Source organism: Coffea arabica, chromosome 1c (genome assembly GCF_036785885.1).
Source record: "Coffea arabica cultivar ET-39 chromosome 1c, Coffea Arabica ET-39 HiFi, whole genome shotgun sequence".
In the NCBI taxonomy this organism is placed as follows: Eukaryota; Viridiplantae; Streptophyta; class Magnoliopsida; order Gentianales; family Rubiaceae; genus Coffea; species Coffea arabica.
In genome coordinates, this window is record NC_092310.1 from 52,740,942 (window position 1) to 52,760,775 (window position 19,834).

A 19,834-nucleotide genomic window follows, 5' to 3' on the forward strand; every position below is an offset into this window, starting at 1 on the left:
TGTGTTTATTCCTCTTCTCTTTCTAACTAGAGAATTGGAAAATTTGCGGAAAACACGGGAATTATTTTAGAATTCTTGTTTGGCATAGTTTTCTTTCTTTTTTTTTTTTTTTAAGGTTTGAATTGTTTGGTAGATTTAACAAATGAAATCAGAAGATCTTCACATGCAACTTCCCATGTTTACTCATGCACCAGCTTATGGTACCCTATGGGAGATGGGTTTCTTTACGATAGGAAGGAACGACGATATTCGGCTTCTTACGGCAATTTTTGACTAATTCAAAGGAATAAGCCATGTCAGAACGTATTTTTTAAATTCCATTAGAAATTCTTTTAAGAGTAGATATTAAAATTTCCTTGGAAATGAAAGCAGGGCATGGCGAGATGGAATATTTTCAAACTTCAAGGGGTTGATAACAGAATTTTATAATTAAAATTTTTGCACAAATCTTAATTTGTGGGGCTCTAAGGAATTTCATAATATTGAGACGGTAGTCACCGCCGCCCCACCAAAAAAAAAAAAAAACACAAAAAACGCCCTCTCATATATAACTTTTTTCTGCTATTTGAAAAAAACAATTTTTTTTGGTAAGATGCTTATTTGAATTGATTCAAGGAAATTTACGAGTCCGAATTACGTACTTTTGGGAAGCAAGAAAACCTTCTCCTCCTATGGCTATCATCAAGTTCAGGATTCGAATCTTGAATTTTGTGCCTCACAATTTAGGGTGGAAAGACTATGGAGCGACGTGGTGGGAGAATAAAAATTTTTGAAAAAAAAAGGAAGCAAGAAAACTTTTTTTTTTCTTCATAATTGAAGGGGTCATTCCAAACCTTACAAGTTAGTACAAGAGAGAGGAAGCAAGAATAAGTTGGTTTTGAATAATAATAATGCAAACGTAAAACCTGATGCATGCATATGGTATATGAATTGACTGGAAAAAAACCTGATGGGTTTTACATTTCATGCAGTTTGTGGTGGGCTTTTCCAAGGACATTTCTTCAGCGTAGGGCGGGCTGCCCATTCACCGTGGTTAAACCAGCAGCAAGTTCTGAACACACGCTTTTACTTTTACTTTTACTTTTAGAGAGGAGAAGCGGTCACATTTGCCCCGAATTGACGGACTGGTACTAGTAAATACTTGAAAACAAAAAGCGTGGTTCAAAAACAACATCGTTCGGAATTGGAGAAAAATGTATTTACAACTTTCTCAGAGGACTGCAATTCCCCTTCATCTTTTTTTTTTTTTTTTTGTAAATGATTGCTGCTGCTGTCCTCGTAGTTTCGAAAAACAGTTGAGAAAGAAATTGCGGATAGGAAAGTCCTGAAAGGATGTTTTGTGGGTGGGGATGGAGATTTCCTTCTTCAAACGAAGCCCAATTATGATATACAGAAGATGAACAGAGAAGACAAAGGTCCAGCAGGTCTTTGTATTGGACAGTTCCAGCCATTGGAATGAAGTCCAACCCATGCATGAGATGCCGGCGAATATAATTGCCATTAGGGCAGAAAAATCTGTAGCATATAATTGCAAGAAGCAACAATTCACGGTCAATCTTTCATGCCTCATAAACTCAATTTAAATCCGAATAACTTGAATGGTGAATTTATTGGAAACCACAATCATTTTAATTTATTTGAGACTTCCGAGCTTGGGACGTTAGTAAAGAAACCCATCAGAAACGGGGAGAACAAACAGTTTTAGGGTCTACATACCCTTAGAAAGTCAAATTGATCATTAAAATTGCCCTATTGCTCTCATTGTGCTTATGCATTTTCTTTCAGCTTGAACCAGTCTTATTTTGTATCTTTGCAAAAAAAGCAAAAAGACAAAAAGGGGAATTGTTTCTGCAGGTTATTTTATGAAAGCTTTAGTTTATTGACAAGAATAACATTACAAACATATTTAGAAATTTTGAACGGGCAAATCAATTGTGCCCATATTGGTGGATCAAACCTGTCAAACAAAGGAACAAGTCACAAATTTCCCATAAAAATAGTAACAATTAAAACAATTGTGCGACCAAGGACCGGTCATTGGCGAATTCTTTTTTTTTTAGTTTAGTGATATCCTAACTTTTCGGCATGCAAAAGTCGATGACGTGATTTGCTAATAACTATCAGGTTACGAAATCAGTTGGACTACTGTCTTTGTGGAGTTCAAATCAGCAAATACCAAGTAGCAATGTATGCAGTACAAACAACGTACTAAATAGAATGACATAACACTAGAGAGCTGCATGTGAATATCCTTGGGAAATTGTTTGTAACAGCAACCCTTTTGGCCATTATAAAGCCTTAGTGGCATCTAAAATCCCCAATCGCCATTTGCATTTTGCAGTTTGCACCAAGATGTTATCAATTTGAATTTTTTTTCTTTAATTCTTTTAAAATCTTTTCGGGTAATTTTCATATCAATATATATATATATATATGTATGTATTTTTATGTACGGAAAAACTTAGAATTTGCCACTTGTAGATCATTCTCTTTTGTGTTTCTTTTGGGGAGGGCATATAATATTATATCGTATTTGGCATCTTCTATTATTGAAGCATTCTGTTGTTTGTAGTATGAGATAGGCTGACTTCTATACCCCATCTGGGCAATGAACTTCATATACGTAGTATAATTCAATTAGGTGCTTTAAATTAATAATGATGATCAAGATGCAAAAATTACAATTAACCCAACATTATTATTGCTTTTCAAATCAAAATCCTCTTCAAATCTAATGAACTACGACCTCATAAGAAAGAGACAAAGGAAACTGGCCCTTAGGCATTGGTAGATACTATTATTGATTATGTGATTGTTAAGTGGATTTAAGGCGGTTTGTAGAATCTATTTATGATCTTTATGATTGTCCTTTGGGGAAGTCCATCAATTGACGGGTTTTCACTTTTGACTGCTACTTACAGTTACCTGCAAGTTTCCTCCTGCAGGATAAAAGTGCCCTTCCCCAGCTTCCCCCATGACTGTTTAATTGTCCCGAATCCGACGAGCAGTCACAGTTGATGCTCCCCGAAGTGCGGTCAAAACCCAAGCTCATGTCGCCGGAGAAAATTACTGCCCCATTTTTAAATACTTAACTGAGCAAGGCAGCTATCACTGCACCAACTCTCCTTATCATTTACTCTTTATTTTGTCATCACACCATTTTTTGTTTTGGGTAAGATCCAACAGGAGTATTAATATAACTAAGGTTATCATTATATTACTAAGGATGCATTTGATAAAAATGAAATCTAAGTCTGTTACACTGCTAAATTGTTAAAACACTGATACATTTAACTGAACATCATATTAAGTGATAAATGAATAACTTATCACTTATTTTTTAGAACAAATTTTGTTTAGAAAATTCAGTATCACTAATTAAGATGCTCTATTTTGGCTATCAAACGTGTTTGAACATATTAAGATTTGAATCCACTAAATTTAAGTGCTGAATTGAGTTATCAAATAGGGTTAAATCCGACAAAATTATCCACTTGCTTGCTTGGTGATGGTAAATTGATAATGAATGGCACTTTGTGATTGGTTTGCTGGATAATCATGCTCCGGTATTCTCTAGATTCAATTTTATCCAGTAGGATCTTTCTCATTTGATGACTTTTGGTCTGTGTGGTTGTCTCTTGGCATGTTCTAGAACCTAGAGTGAATTTCTCAACTGAAATTGGATTTTTCTAATGGGTATTTGATGAGTACTTGTAAGGTCATTCAAATTTAAATTATATTTAATGCACTCGTCAACATTTATTGCTTATTTTATTTTGTAGATACTTGTGAAAATCAATTTCACTTAGAGTCTGTTTGTTTGGAAGGAAAATATTTTCCAGAAAATGTTTTTCTAATTTTCTATTGTTTGGTTGGGTTATTGCTTTGGGAAAATTTTTTCCTACGGAAAATATTTTACATCAAATGGTGTAAAATGACTTCCCATCTAAATGAACTGAAGTTATTTTTCATGTCCAGGTGTAAGTCATAAGACTATCCATCCATTCATGCTTCTCCACTAACCTTAAGATTCAGAGCAAAACTCACCACTTGTGCAATAGCCTACTAAAGATTTGTAGTCTCCATCTACTCCCAAATATAAGAAAAAACATAGAGAAGGTAATTATTTTTCTCGATAAAATTTTTCATGGAAGACATTTTCCGTTGAAAATATTTTGCATTGAATCAAACGGACCCTTAATAAAAAAATTAACAGCAAACATCTTTAATTATTAGGAGTAAGAAATTTCCATAGGCACCTATTAGCAAGGCCATTGATTTATTAGCTAACAGTCCATCGAGACCTATTGGCGGATAAGTTATTCAACATGACAATGGAATTTATTAGAGACATAATAGATACGGTTTTTTATCCATATAGCGAAATCATATCCTCCCTTGGATATGTAATCTCTTTCACCACAAAAGAAAAAGAAAATGTCATAATTAGAGCGATTATAACAAGGTTCAATATTGGATTTTTTAAGCCTTGAATAGAAAACAAATCCTATCATGGATAAAATCGGTTGTACTTTACGATGAAGATTGATTACCAGGCCAACAATGTCTCTTATGGATAATTCCTTCTTGACTTGAAGTATCATTTACAGGCTGATTCCAGGTTAATACTGTCGGTCCGGGATTGGTTAGATTGTCATACTCAAAATTTTTAGATAATGATTTTTTATATATAAAAAAAAAAGTAATTGATCAAAACATTTGGGTCCGGATATAGTTCCTATGCCGATCTATAGCGTGTAATATGGCAACTGGAACAACGTTTGCATGGCAATAAATAATGAATGAAATCGTGTGCGACAAATATGGATTCATATAGTTTTGACAAAAAATGAAAAAATGGATTGATATAGTGTTTGGACTTATCCTTGATCTCTCACCAAGATATTGGACAAGAAAACAGGGAAAAATATAGTCAATTTTACAAGCTTCTTTTTTTTTTTCAGTAGGGAAGGGGTGGTGGGATTTAAAAAATGGAAAGAGATTAGAATCTAGGAATTCTAGGCTTTGTTTCGATTGTAAATTATTTGAGATATTTTTACTGTAACACTTTTTGTGATGTGATATATGTGAGATAAAAAGGTAATTGGAAAGATAAAAATGTGTGTTGGAAATTGTAATGATGATGTAAACAAATAAATTTTGACAAATAATTTTCAGGATCGTGAATTTAGCCACAAGCTTTTTTCTCTATCTGTTTTACTTGTTGGTTGAACAATATTTAATTTTAATGTGCTTGTCTTAAAGACTTAGGAAATCTAATCTTATAAGCCTTTTCCGAAGGAAAATTCCTATGATTAGTAAATGATGAATTATTGGTTATGAAAAATTCATAATTTGTGCCATTTTCCTGAGTTCTCGATGAGTCAATGTTGAGGCTAGATTAGACATTAGGTTTTCAGCTTTTTCTTTTTTTCCTTTTTCCCCTCTTGTTTTTGCTAACCATGTATTCCCCTTACAAGAACTTCACAACCCCTTAGGCGATTTTTTTTTTGGGGGGGGGGGGGGGGGGGGGGGGGGGGGAGGAGCGGGGTACTTTAGCAAATGGTTGTGGACGCATAAAATCTATTCTTGTAAATTTTAATTTACGATCTATTGTTTAACAGCATATAATCTTTCCTCTGCGTGCATGAATGACTGGAGGGAGCTGGGAGAGAGCTCTACAGAGTCTCTCGTGTCTGCTCTTCCAACACCTGTTCTTTCCTGATCCAAAGGCCATGCAATATGTGGAATTTTATTGGGAAAATTTAGACTATTATGAAAATACCGATGCTCCAACACCCCCTCCCCCCCCACCCCCCCCCCCCCCCCCCCCGCATCCCAAAAAAAAAAACCAAAACAAAAATTCTCCTCTGATATATAAGAAAAGGGAATATCAAGATTGATTGAACATCTCCCTGCATTATTTGCAAGGCATATTTGACTGAAATGCTCCACATAGTCATGATTAGCTACGACATGACGATGATTGTTTGGTACAAAAGCCATGCTGGATCTTGTCAAACATTGTACTTTCTTTATGAAAACTTCAAGAATTTATTAGTTGGCTATAGAACTTACAGAAAATTATTCAATTCGCATAAGAATTGTTCATAGGGCTCACTGCTTCTGTTCAACAGTAGAAGTATGTTCTTTAAATTCGTCCTCCTGATTCCAATCTATATAAAAAAAAATTGACCACAAAATCGAAACAAAACTTCTTTGTTGCGTTCTAGCTACATTTACATTCATGTATATATATATATATACACACACACACACACAATATCAATGTCCTTAATCAAAAGATTAACGTTAGATAACCATTTCGAGACCACGTTCCTTAATTCCCTTAATAGTGCTCTGATTACATTTCACTCGAAAATTTATTTAGATCGAATGTCATTTTAGCCAGTCTTGGTGAATTCTATATTTTCTTTATTGGTGTTGACACAATTAATAGCCTTCTGAATTAAGTACAAGCTGAGAAATTTGATCCCTCTAGCTACTTGCCAAACAAAAGGAAGCTGTGGTGGCCAAACATGCTTAAAACCGAGTTAGTTGCAAAGAAAATTTCCAATTATTGAATAAAAAATATATATGAGGGGCCCAAACTCTATGACGACATAATATTCACATTAAAAGTCCACAGGATCCTCAGTGCCACTTTTCCAGTGATAATTCAATGTCACTTCTATATTTATGTCAAGTGTCCTGTTTATTTAATTTGTCATGTGTTATTTATTTAAATTTCTTCTATCATCACGTGATAAGTGAGATTGGCACTGGATTTGGCACTAAATAGTGGCATAGATGGAGGATTCCAACAGTTTTATGATACAATAATTTACTATCCAAACACAATTAAGATGTAAGTTTTATTACTTGATCATGAAACTTAAACTGTTTATTAAAATAGATTAAAAAAGAAGAGTTTTTAGGGAGAGTGCAACTTCTGGTATATTCCATATCAAATTCTGGCATAATGCGCTCAAAAAGAAGAAAAAAAAAAAAGAGACTCCCGTACTATATATGTATTTTAGCATTGATATACGAGTCAATATTATTTTAATTTTATATTTCAATTTGAGTTCACATGAAATAAATTGTAATACCTGAGCCTACTTATCCATACGAGGAAAAATTTTGTGTAAGCCGACCGTTGCGTGTGAAATGTCATAAGTGCGCTTTATAAACAATAGGATTAAATGCCAAAAAGCCTATTGTGATTTGCTAAATGTTCAATTTAACCCTCCATAGCTCGAAAAATAACATTCTAGCTCTCGTAATAAATAATCTCAATAAATTTTTTATTATTAACTCTCTATGGTTTAATAAATAATCTCAATAAATTTTTTATTATTAACTCTCTATGGTTTAAAAACCTACATTCTAAACCCTCATAGTAAAAACTTCAATGAGTCCTTTAACAATTTTGAAAATCTACATTCTAACCCATCATGGTAAACAATCTCAATAAGTCATTTAACAACTATATTTACAACTCTCTATGATTCCAAACCAACATTCTAACCTCTAGTCATTAACAATTTCAATGAGTTCATTAATGACTACATGCTTCCAGGAAGATAAATGGTACAGTAGGAATGTTTAAATGGATTAGGAGAAAGCTAATGCAACGAATTCAATTTAATTAAAAGTGATTTTTCTATAGTAGTATCAGTGACATTTAATTCAATTTCTCGGTAACGTTTGGGATTTTAAAGATTAGAGAAAATGTCTAAAAATTAGGGATTGAAAATCCTCAAAATATAGAGAACTAGAGACAAGGAGATAGAATAATGATAAATAGAGAAAAACCAATACCTAAAAGTAGTCTCTAATTTTCCATATCACAAGGTTTGTTTCAACCTTATTTTCGTAAAACAAAATAAAAATTAGCATGTTCACACGTTGCTGCGCATGAAGCATGATCCCAATAACAAATGCAAAGAAACAAAAGCTGGTTGTATTGGTCCGACTTGTATATATTCCTACAAATCTTGGATGCTCCTGTATATCCCTCTCGTCGCTTCCTGTTTAAAAAGGAACGTCCCCATCTGCATGAACTTATGTACTACGCGTTATAAAGCTTAGAATTGTTGCCACAACATAGATAGAAAGTTTCTCCAGGGGATATACACACACACACACACACATGTACACTTCACCACTCTTTGTACTTTGTAGCCAGCCTGCTGATCACCAGGCGAATAGGATCCAGGGACTTGTTCCAATGGAGACACAACCCATTTCTAGCTTCCAGTTTCCTCCCGGAGTCAGATTCTATCCTTCTGACGAAGAGCTCATCGTTTATTATCTCCACAACAAAGTGAATTCTCGTCCACTGCCAGCTGCTGTTGTAGGTGAAATCGAGCTTTATAGCTATAATCCTTGGGACTTGCCAAGTTTGTTCTCCAACTTATCTACTTGTTATGTATTTGTAAAATTTATGTCCATTTAGTAGTTTTATTGAGTGATTGTGACTCACTTTTATATTTGGAATGAACAGAGAAGGCATTGTTTGGAGAGGAAGAATGGTACTTCTTCAGCCCGAGGGACCGGAAGTACCCAAATGGTGCACGGCCTAACAGGACGGCAGCTTCAGGATATTGGAAGGCTACCGGAACTGACAAACCTATTCTCAGTTGCTCTGGAGCAAGAATAGGAGTCAAGAAAGCTCTTGTCTTCTACATCGGAAAACCTCCGAACGGAGTCAAGACGGACTGGATCATGATCGAGTACCGACTTCCTGACACCCATAAAAGGCCATCAAGGTCTACAGGGTCCATGAGGGTAAGTAATTGGCTAAACACATTGATCTGCTCATTCATATTGCCTATTGTTAATGCATGAGAACTAGACGATAACTGTGTTCTCCATATCATGATTCATGAAAAAGGCGACAATTATTGTAGAAGCAACGCCAAGAGCCAGAAAACTATAGGGTTTGTTTACTATTTTAGTTTTGTAAAAGTATAGCCTTCTCCCTTTTAAGCCCTGAAACGCGGTTGGACACAATAGTTTATGTTTCAATTTTAAACAACTTTGGATACATACAAGAGGATCATTTTCATCAATGAAATCAACTGTGGCTAAATTTTGGCCCATCTCTTATGCAGTTGGATGACTGGGTCCTATGCCGGATTAGACAAAAAGGCAACATGTCAAAGAATTCATGGGAAGTTCCTCATAGTCCCATCAAGGTGACGGAGGACACCCCAAACCTCAAGGAACTCCACTCAGCATACGCAGCAAAAAACGCCTTAGATATCTGCTCGAGCTATTTCCTATCAAAAGATTGTCACCTGTTGGCAAAACTGCTTGCTACTCAAGATTTGCCTCGTTTTGAGACAAATACAAGAGCAACCTCTTGCAGCAGCAACATTTCCCAGAACTGCAAGACAGTATATGAACATGGAACAATCGAGGAGAATCAAGTGACAAATTCTTTCTTTCCAAGTTCTTTGAATCAGCAGGGAAAACCTATTGAAGAAATTGGATATGGGAACATACCTCCATCCGAGAAAGCCATGACTAATCTGAACAAGAATGAGTTTTTCCTAGCTGGTAATGTGAATGGTGCAAGCTTCTATAATCAACAACAATCTCATGGAGATATGTTCAAGCTCAATTTATCTAGTGCTATGATGACTTTACAGGAGCTTGATGTGTCTGCATTTGCGGCAAAATTTCTGCCGTAAATGGCAAGCTTCCTCTGAAGTTCATTCTTCAACCGAATTCGCCAAAACTCTCAGCACATAGATGATACTGTAGTCAGTATGATGCTTGAAGCATCAGTCTTTGTGTACCGATGGATGGCGTTAATGCTATTGCCCCTTTTCTAGTATTTGTGAACTTAATAAATAATGTGTGCTTTTATTATTTTTTTTTTCTGTTTGCTAACCTATAGTTTGCTTGCCTATGGCGTCTTTCATTTCCATTTTTAAGTTGTATATTATGTTGCAAACTTTGACATTTACGTTGTAGACTCGACTCAGTTATTCAGCACAGTACATTCAAATGCAACTAATTGCCGAGCCTGCTAACTCTTTTTCCTTCACTCAGCTTTGCCAATGTAATTTCAACCTGAAAGCCAAGTTGATCTATACATGGGCACGACTATTGGTAGCTCTGAATATGAAATGGAAGAACAATGTAGAAAGTAAATAATTGAGGAGTTTACTGATGTGGAGTGACGCAGCGCTTCCTATCAGCTATATATGTGACCCTAAAGTACATTATACGGGTGAAAATTTTTCAGAACTTAAAGAGAAAAACAGAGAGCTAGATGCAGTGAATGAAAGTACTTTAGTTGCCGTGATTACAAATTTAATAGACAGATCTGATCAAAGTAACAAGAAGCTGTATCCCCAAGTCAGACATATTGAAGCTCAATGAAGATTCATGCACCAACTCTCCCAACATTGTAAGAGGAAGCAAATTCTGCTCAAGGGTTTTGACCAGTGATTTACAGTAGTTTGATAATAATAATCATCACAGATTTTAATCATCAAATTTACTATATTTTCGCACAAAAGTAACAGCCAGTACTAACATCTACCTGGAAACACGATCGTCTAAATAGATAATGCCCCTTAAAGCGGTAAAGTAAACCAGGATTCACTGAAGTTGGTACGAGAAATGCGTCAGAGATGGTCGAAATCCAGCAAAGCGACTGCAAGTACCAGACTGGAAGATCATCAGAGAGATGAGAACATTTTGACTACTTAGTCGGTATACTGCCAAAGATAAAAACAGCATTTTGTCATGATGATACCATGAATTTTAAAAGTAAGATTTTTTTTTTTTTCCATTGAATTTGTCAGCTTCCATTGAGATTTCAGGTGGATTGCAATAGCAATTCATGCAGAAAAAACAAAATGTGTTGATGTAGTTGTTGGTATTCTACATGTATAAAATCATAGTAATTAATAGCTAAAGACAGTATACAGTAATTTTCTTTCACTTCACAGCAACTAACAGAAGAAAGTGATGTTAATGGGGAGAGCGGTGAGTGGTCAATAAGGGACGATAACTCAGCATTATTTAGAAGTACCTTCCTGCGATGGGCACCAGCAGCTCATAGCCTCCATGCGATGAGACCGAACCAACATAACACATGGGAAACATAGCACGTTCACGATAAGGTTGAGTAACTCACTTGTACAAGTAGGCAGCAATTCCGAGAAGAAGAATGCATAAAAGAATGATGTCGGTACGCATGTTTTGACTGGACCTAATCTGGAACAATTTCAGGAGACTAGTCAACACAAAATCCATAAATGCAAAAGCATGCTCTAAATAATAGTAATTCATGGGTCACGACCAGTTTTTTTTTGAAAAACTGAAAGATCCAAACATAGTCACACGTGTGCTTGAGTTTAACGTTCGTGTTTTTGAGCTCAGATGTTGCCGTGTCCACCTGTAAATACCAAAGAATGCATCCCATGAAAATCTTCAAAATCATTATTGTGACAGAAATTTCATGAAAAAACAAAAAAACCAAGTACCCGTTTTTCAAACCTTAGTATCAATTTCATCAATTAAGGGGACTTGCCTATCAAGCTCCTGAAACCCAAAAAAAAAAAATTGGTATCATGAATGAGATAAATAAAAGTGATCAATTCCCAGCAGCATCTCAAGCATAAACACATGGATAAATGCTACAGCTAACCTCATTCATATCTTGACCCAGATTTTTCAGTGTATCCAGACCTGATCCTCAGACAATTTGAGCGGGACTAAAACATTAAAAGTTCCTTCAACAATTTCAGTACTTCTCTATGATTTCAACTTTCTACCTCACACACACACATCAGAATAATTTCTGTTCATGGCCATTAAAATAATTCCAACATCAGAATTCTCTCAAATTATAATTAGTACAAGATGGATTATTCACAAAGCACGAAAAATAAAAATGAAACGGAAGGCAAAAAACTGAAACATCGCATTTTTTGGTTGCAGTTTTTGCAATTGCAAATCAATTAAGAACAACTAACAAAATAATCTTAAATTATGAAATATGAAACATAATTTTAGAAAATATGAAAAAAAGGGAATCCACCTTCTTCTGGGCGAGTTTCTGCAATTTAGGAACCTCTTCCATTAATCTGGCCTTTACGCGTCGAACCTCAGCATTTATAGCCACCACCTTTGCCCTGCTTGTCTCCATTGTAGCCATCTCCGGTTTCTACAAATTTAGAGCTAAAAAAGAAATTGAAACATCAGACCCAATGATGTAAATGTGAATTATCACCGTTGAATCGAAAGACGAATGGACCTGGAGAGCAGCTTCTATTTGGGACTACCACATTCCATTTAAGGGACGTAAATACTACTGTGTTGAAGAATGTTTGGGCTACAGAACCTACATACAAGGTAAGAAACTCAATTTGAAACTGAAAGTAGTCAAACTAATTAATTAGCTTGTGCCTCGCAAAATACAGGCTCAGAATGCTAATTTAGTCCCACAATCAACACTTGAAACAAAAGATTAAATACTGTAGTCCCAATGCGAAATTTCAAATGAGATTATTTTGAGTTCTAATGGCCACAATCTCTTGGGATCTCCAACTGAGTACCCTTTAAAGGATCATGTGATTGCGAACTAAGATATAAGCAACCTTTGACAGACAGACATCCAGCCATACAAAGTTTCTTATTCTTGCAGGAAATTAGTGACAAGATTTACTGAACAATCTGTAGAATAGAGCAATGCATAGGCTTGGCATCAAAGTTCAGATAGAACGGGAAGCTAACCTTCCTGGTTTTTCCAAAGTGCAGCAGCAGAGCTGTTGAGAGGGCTTTCATTATTGGGTTCTGCATGTTTATGACAAGTGGAAAAAAGATTTCTAGAATCTACAAGTAAAAGCAAAGGAAAAATGAAAAAAAGAAGAACGACCAAAAAGAAATTCCTTACCTCCTAAAAGACTCTGGATTGATAGAAGAATAGTTCTGCAATCATAAGCCGAAGACCACTTGTCCTGCAAACAGATGAAAGATGAAAAAAAAATTGACATTGACTTCAGAACAGGTATTGTGCTTACACGATTGTCCTAAAAATATGTGTGCGATATTATAAATGCATAACAAGAAGGATTGGGGACTTTATTGATTCATTCTGTTGTCTTCCAAACCTGTTCCAACTATAAGAGAACTGGTGGAAGAAAATCCAAACAGAAATAGGAAGCATAAAACAGGAATCTTATACTTTTTCATAATTCCATTTCTGGTATCTCAGTTAATCATGAAAGTGCCTTGTAAGGTCTGTAAAAAAAATGGCTTTTACAACAAGGACTAATCTTGACAAAGAATCGAACGGATAATACTTATGAGTACACAATCCGAATTCTAACATCTAGTTTTTAAGTTTAGGTTAGAAAAGAAATGATGGGAAATGTTAAGTTATAAAAAAAAAAAAAGAAAAAAAAGAAGATAAAAGATTTTAATATTATTTGAGAGTTATGGTTGAAAAAAAAGAATGATTTTGGATATATACATATAATAAAAATTTGTTCAAGACACATTTGAACGCACAAAATTAGCATTTAAAAAAATTTTGTTTGGCATTCTTAACTTTTCCTGTGCCTTCCGCCCAAATGCTTTGACAACCATTGCAATAGGACTGTAGGAGCTCATCTGTCAAAATCATACACTTTACATCCTTTCTGCTCAACAAAGACTCCTAGGCATTGGAGAAAATGTCATTCCCGTCACTTTCCTTTTTTTCTCGTCAAATCACAACTCCTAAACTAAGCTAGTACCAAAATCAATGAGAGCCACAGTGGAACCCACTCAACATTCACATCACGATCACAAATGAAGCAAAGTCAATCAGCCCTCCCAGTTCAAAATAACTAGCCAGATCTACTTTAACCTCCTTGATATTTGAGCTGTTGGCCACCAAAGACTTTAAGTGCCATCAGCAAAGACTTTTAAATTTTATTGAAGTGGAAGGTTAAATATTTAAATCTTGCCTCCTATTGCTTTCTTTAGTTCTCGATTTTTTCAAAATTCATATGGATGCATTGTGTATTTGTCTGATTCAATAGTAGTTTAATTCTTTATAATTCTTCAATTGGTTCAGTTGGTTATAAAATAGGAATAGAAGTAGAAGTAGAGTAGATATTGCCGTTTGATAAAAAAAATATTTGAGAAGTAGAGGTTAATTTAAAAGAGGCGACTCTCAACTCTCCGAGGGATTTATTATTGTGACTATCATGACTATATAAAAGGTGCCACGAGTCTTGGTACTTTATAATGTAAGTGTGAGCGATTTTAGTTTTTGCTATTTCAATTATACTCTTATTAATTGATGATTGAGATTTTGTATTATATCCCTTTTAATTTTTTGTGATGATTAAAATTCATTATATCATATCTATTGATTTAGAATAAATAATAGTTGATAACAATAAGCATTATAGACTAAGCAAGATTTGGTTTTAGTTTTCTATTTGTCCAAGTACCCATCTCCCTATAAAAAGTACCATAAGTATTTTGGAGTGCAACTCTACGTGATCTTAGTTTTTATTATTCTAATTATGCTTTTATTAATTGATGATTGAAGTTTCATATTACACTCTTTTAAATTTTTTATGATGATTAAAATTCATTATATCATATCTTTTGATTTAGAAGAAAATAACAGTTAATGACAATAAGCATTAAGACTAACCAGGTATTGGTCTTAGTTGTCTATTTGTCCAAAATACTCTTCTCCCTAATAATTAGATTTATTGCTTTTTAATAATAGCAATAATTGTCATAGTTAGGAAAAAATTGTCCTTTATAAAATTTGAATTATGAACACAATAAACAAAATATAACATTCCAACCTAATGTTTCTCTTGGCATTCTATTTTCACTAAAAATTCATGATTAGTCACAGGCTAATTAATTTTCAAATCTTTAAAAATATTGCTATTAATACCAAAACAAGGTGCTTTCAGGATAACAGATTCTTCGTTCGTTTGTGTTTTATGCCAGATCCTGCATAAAAAATAAAAAATAAAATAAAATAAAATAAAAAACTCAATTATCTTATTCAATGAAATTTCAATTCTCCAAAATAACAATTAGATAGAAAAAATTTATATGTTGTGGATCATTTGTACTCCATTGTTAATAGAAATAACACACAAAATAATACAAGGAGTTTAACTTCTAAGAATATACATCTCTTCATTTTCAAAAAAAGATGCATGTAACTTTATCAAGGAATTTCATCAAGATATTGAAAAATTCAACTTATCTAACATGAAAAATAATAATGGTAGAACATGCACCAAATATTTATGCAAACAAGTATTTTCTATTTTATTTTATTTTATTCTTTTACCCTACCAGCCCTGACCACATCTTTTTCATCTCTAAGTATAAAATTCGAACCGTGAATTTGATATCGAAGAGAATTCTAAGAGCTTTACCTTAAACACTGGACCGACTCTAGTGGTTAGCAAACAAATAATTTTTACTTAGCATGCAAATTTAGGTCATCCAACTTCAAAAGAAAAATAAAAAATTAGCCATATATCTAATTAAAAATAAAAAAAATTCAGCAGTGTTATCATAATTTGTTCGTCATGAAAAAAAAAAGAAAGGACAAAAGAAAAAACTAGAAATATTGATATTATACATGCCATTCAAAATATTGATATTTTTGTCAAATCATTTCATATTTGGTCAAATCTTTTTTTCATGTTAATTTTTCATCTCTTTTAATTAATTGTCCTCAAAACCATTATTTAAAAGGAATAATTTCACAAACCTCTCCTGAGGTTTCTAACAATTACAGAGAGCTCCTCTCAAGTTTTAAAAATTACATATACCTCCCATACTTTTACTGTTTAGTAATAATATAGGTTCAACAAGCTAGATTTTCTCAAAAAAAAAACCAAAGTTGCCCTTTTGTACCAAACTGAGAAAGAAAAACATTCAATCATTTTCTTCCACACTTTACACAAATCAACAGGTCTAATTCCTAACAACCATTCAAGTATAACTTCTAAAATCAAGTAGTCGTTCAAAAGATCCCAAATTGTATATACAGTATCAATACTTGCTATGCTAAAAAAAAGAAAAAAGAAAAAACACACACAAACCCCCTTGGCAACCAATTTTATACCCCCAAATTAAACATTAATGGTCAAATACCTTTTCAATACAAGTTAATCTAATCTAGAATCACCATTACAATTCTCCTATGGCCTTAAAAATATTAATATTTCAAAATTAGAGAATAAATTATACCTCCACAATAAATTCATAATAAAAATTTTCTAATCCAATAAAAGAAATCCCTATGTAATTATTGACATTTTATAAAAGTTTTTCTTAACAACAAATAAAACATAACAAATTTCACATCTTTAATTCTTCTCCCTATTTCAATCATCAATTTCATTATTTATTTTTCTATCACTATGAGTCTTTTCTTTTTCTTCTAATTTGACACATAATCTACTCCCTCTATAGATTTTGTAATTTCAATTTGCTAATATCCACAAAACTGAAGATAATAAAAAGAGGTTAGATTAACTAGAAATAGACAAGCAAAAAAAGACAAGAGACAAAAAATAGATTTTTTTAGATTTAAAAAATTTATTGCCTTAAATTAAAAATTGTCTAGCAAATGGAGGGCATTATAGGTATTTTACTATGTCAAAAGAGATAAGTGTAATTTCTTAAACCTGAGGGGAATGGACTTAAATTGTCAGAGACCTCAAGGGAGGTTTCTAAAATTATCCCTATTTAAAATTGAATGTATGCTCATTTGTAAAAGCTTCTCTGGAGAATTTATATGAATTTGTAGATATAACATTTTGTAATCCTTTTTTCTTTTAAAATAATGTTTTTAATGACAATTAGTTAAATAAGATGAAAAAGAAAAAGAAAAAGAAAATAAAAACATGCAAACATTAAATTTGTTAAAATTTTCTCAAATAAATTTTAATGTATAAGAAAATTATATTTCTTGACATTATAATCACGTGAAATGCACGTGACATATGACTACTATCTTTTTTTCTTTTCTTTTTTTTTGTTTATTGTGACTTTATCTATATTATCGAACTGAACCTATGTAGAACTGACGGGGACTCAACCACCATCTATATATGACTGCTATCTATATATGTGTGTCCATCACCGGTCTTTGTGCTTTGCAGCCAGCCTGCTGATCACCAGGCAAATAGAATCCGGGAACTTGTTTCAATGGAGACACAACCCATTTCTAGCTTCCAGTTTCCTCCTGGCGTCAGATTCCATCCTTCTGACGAAGAGCTCATCGTTTTTTATCTCCACAACAAAGTGAATTCTCGTCCACTGCCAGCTGCTGTTGTAGGCGAAATCGAGCTTTACAGCCATAATCCTTGGGACTTGCCAAGTTTGTTCTCCAACTTATCTACTCAGATATTTATTTGTACAAACTATTTCCTATTCAGTAGTTTTATTGAGGGATCACGACTTACTTTTCATATTTGGAATGAACAGAGAAGGCGTTGTTTGGAGAGGAAGAATGGTACTTCTTCAGCCCGAGGGACCGGAAGTACCCAAATGGTGCACAGCCTAACAGGACGGCAGCTTCAGGATATTGGAGGGCTACTGGAACTGACAAACCTATTCTCAGTTCATCTGGAGCAAGAATAGGAATCAAGAAATCTCTTGTCTTCTACATCGGAAAACCTCTGAACGGAGTCAAGACGGACTGGATCATGATCGAGTACCGACTTCCTGACACCCATAAAAAGCCATCAAGGTCTAAAGGGTCCATGAGGGTAAGTAATTGGCTAAATACATTGATCTGCTCATTCATATTGCCTATTGTTAATGCATGAGAACTAGACGATAACTGTGCTGTGTTCTCCATATCATGATTCATGAAAAAGGCTACAATTATTGTAGAAGCAACGCCAAGAGCCAGAAAACGATAGGGATTGTTTACGGTTTTAGTTTTCTAGAAGTATAGTCCTCTCTCTTTTAAGCCCTGAAACGCGGTTGGATGCAATAGTTTTTATTTCGATTTTAAACGACTTTGGAAATATACAAGAGGATCACTTTCATCAATCAAATCAACTGTGGCTAAATTTTGGCCCATCTCTTGCAGTTGGATGACTGGGTCCTATGCCGGATTAGGCAAAAAGGCACCATGTCAAAGAATTCATGGGAAGTTCCTCAAAGTCCGAACACGGTGATGGAAGACACCCCAAACCTGAAGGAACTCCCTCCAGCATACCCAGCAAATAACGCCTCAGATATCTGCTCCACCTATTTCCTATCAAAAGATTGTCACCTGTTGGCAAAACTGCTTGCTACTCAAGATTTGCCTCCCATTGAGACAAACACAATAGCAACCTATCACGGCGGCAACAAATCCCAGAACTGCGAGACAGTATATGAACATGGACTAATCAAGGAGAATCAAGTGGCAAATTCTTTCTTTCCAAGTTCCTTGAACCAGCAGGGAAAACCTATTGAAGAGATTGGATATGAGAGCATCCCTCCATCCGAGAAAGCAATGACAAATCTGAACGAGTTTTTCCTAGCTGGTAATATGGATTGTACAAGCTTCTATAATTAACATCAATCTCTTGAAGACATGTTCAAGCTCAAATTATCCAGTGCTATGATGACCTTACAGGAGCTTGATGTGTCTGCATTTGCGGCAAAATTTCTGCAGTAACAGGCAAGCTTCCTCTGAATTTCACTCTTAAACTGAATGCGCCAAAACTCACAGCGCATAGATGATACAGTAGCCAGTACGACGCTTGAAGCATCGGTCTTTGTGTACCGATGGATGGCAGTTAATGCTATTACCCCTTTACTAGTATCTGGGAACTTAACAAATAATGTGTACTTTTATTTTATTTTTTTTAATGTTTGCTAGCCTATAGTTTGGTTGCCTATTGCGTCTTTCATTTCCATTTTTAAGTTATATACTATGTTGCAAACGTTGACATTTACGTCATAGACTCTGATTCAGTTATTCGCTCAGCTTTGCCAATGGAATCTCAATTGAGAAAGAATTTCGTTGCCCAACTTTTGTTAGGTTGACCTGAAAGCTGAGTTGATCTATACATGGGCACGACTATTGGTAGCTCTGAATATGAAATGGAAGAACAATGTAGAAAGTAAAAAAATTTAGGAGTTTACTGATGTGGAGGGACGCAGCTCTTCCTATCAGCTATATATGTATGTATATATATATATATATATATATATATATATATATATATATATATATATATATATATATATGACCCTAAATTGCATTACTTCATCTTCTCAATATATCACGAGAGGGAGAGAGGTAGCAAAACATACGGGTGAAATTTTTTCATAACTTGAGAGAAAAACAGAGAGCTAGATGCAGTGAATGAAAGTACATTAGTTGCCTTGATTATAAATGTAATAGACCAATCTGATCATAGTAACAAGAAGCTGTATCCCCAAGTCAGATATATTGAAGCTCAATGAAGATTCATGCACCAACTCTCCCAACATCGTAAGAGCAAGCAAATTCTGCTCAAGGCTTTTGACCAGCTAGCTATTCACAGTATTTTGATAATCATCACAGATTTTAATCCCCGATTTACTATATTTTCGCACAAAAGTAACATCTAACAGGAAACACGACAGTCTAAATAGATGATGCCCCTTCTTCAATGGGTAATAGTAAACCAATTCACTGAAGTTGGTATGAGAAATTCGTCTGAGATGGTCGAAGTGCAGCAAAGCGACTGCAAGTACCAGACCGGAAGATCATCAGGGAGATGAGAACGTGTCGACTAGTTAGTCAGTATACTGCAAACGATAAAAACAGCATGTTGTC

General features: G+C 34.4%; 2 protein-coding genes across 3 annotated transcripts; both read left to right on the forward strand.

The window, feature by feature from the left end:
* The first annotated feature begins 8,091 nt into the window (after positions 1-8,091).
* LOC113727861 (NAC domain-containing protein JA2-like) lies at positions 8,092-9,882 on the forward strand. The gene is made up of 3 exons (XM_027252245.2): positions 8,092-8,405; positions 8,510-8,793; positions 9,120-9,882. The coding sequence occupies exons 1-3, from the start codon at positions 8,156-8,158 to the stop codon at positions 9,699-9,701; spliced, it is 1,116 nt and encodes a 371-aa protein (XP_027108046.1). The 5' UTR covers positions 8,092-8,155; the 3' UTR covers positions 9,702-9,882.
* A 7,225-nt stretch (positions 9,883-17,107) lies between these two features.
* Positions 17,108-19,041, forward strand: LOC140004596 (NAC transcription factor 32-like). Of its 2 annotated transcripts, XM_072077190.1 has the most exons (4): positions 17,108-17,389; positions 17,497-17,780; positions 18,110-18,551; positions 18,644-19,041. In XM_072077190.1, exons 1-4 carry the CDS (start codon positions 17,218-17,220, stop codon positions 18,649-18,651), a joined length of 906 nt encoding a protein of 301 aa, XP_071933291.1. In that variant the 5' UTR covers positions 17,108-17,217; the 3' UTR covers positions 18,652-19,041. The 2 variants fall into 2 exon arrangements, with proteins under 2 accessions (XP_071933291.1, XP_071933286.1); XM_072077185.1 differs by having other exon boundaries at positions 18,110-19,041.
* Positions 19,042-19,834: the final 793 nt, after the last annotated feature.

Coding starts and splice junctions, on each gene's coding strand:
- LOC113727861 (XM_027252245.2), top strand. CDS start 8,156: ATGTACACTTCACCACTCTTTGTACTTTGTAGCCAGCCTGCTGATCAC. Junction 8,406..8,509: donor TAATCCTTGGGACTTGCCAA/GTTTGTTCTCCA, acceptor TGGAATGAACAG/AGAAGGCATTGTTTGGAGAG. Junction 8,794..9,119: donor GGTCTACAGGGTCCATGAGG/GTAAGTAATTGG, acceptor TCTCTTATGCAG/TTGGATGACTGGGTCCTATG.
- LOC140004596 (XM_072077185.1), top strand. CDS start 17,218: ATGGAGACACAACCCATTTCTAGCTTCCAGTTTCCTCCTGGCGTCAGA. Junction 17,390..17,496: donor TAATCCTTGGGACTTGCCAA/GTTTGTTCTCCA, acceptor TGGAATGAACAG/AGAAGGCGTTGTTTGGAGAG. Junction 17,781..18,109: donor GGTCTAAAGGGTCCATGAGG/GTAAGTAATTGG, acceptor CATCTCTTGCAG/TTGGATGACTGGGTCCTATG.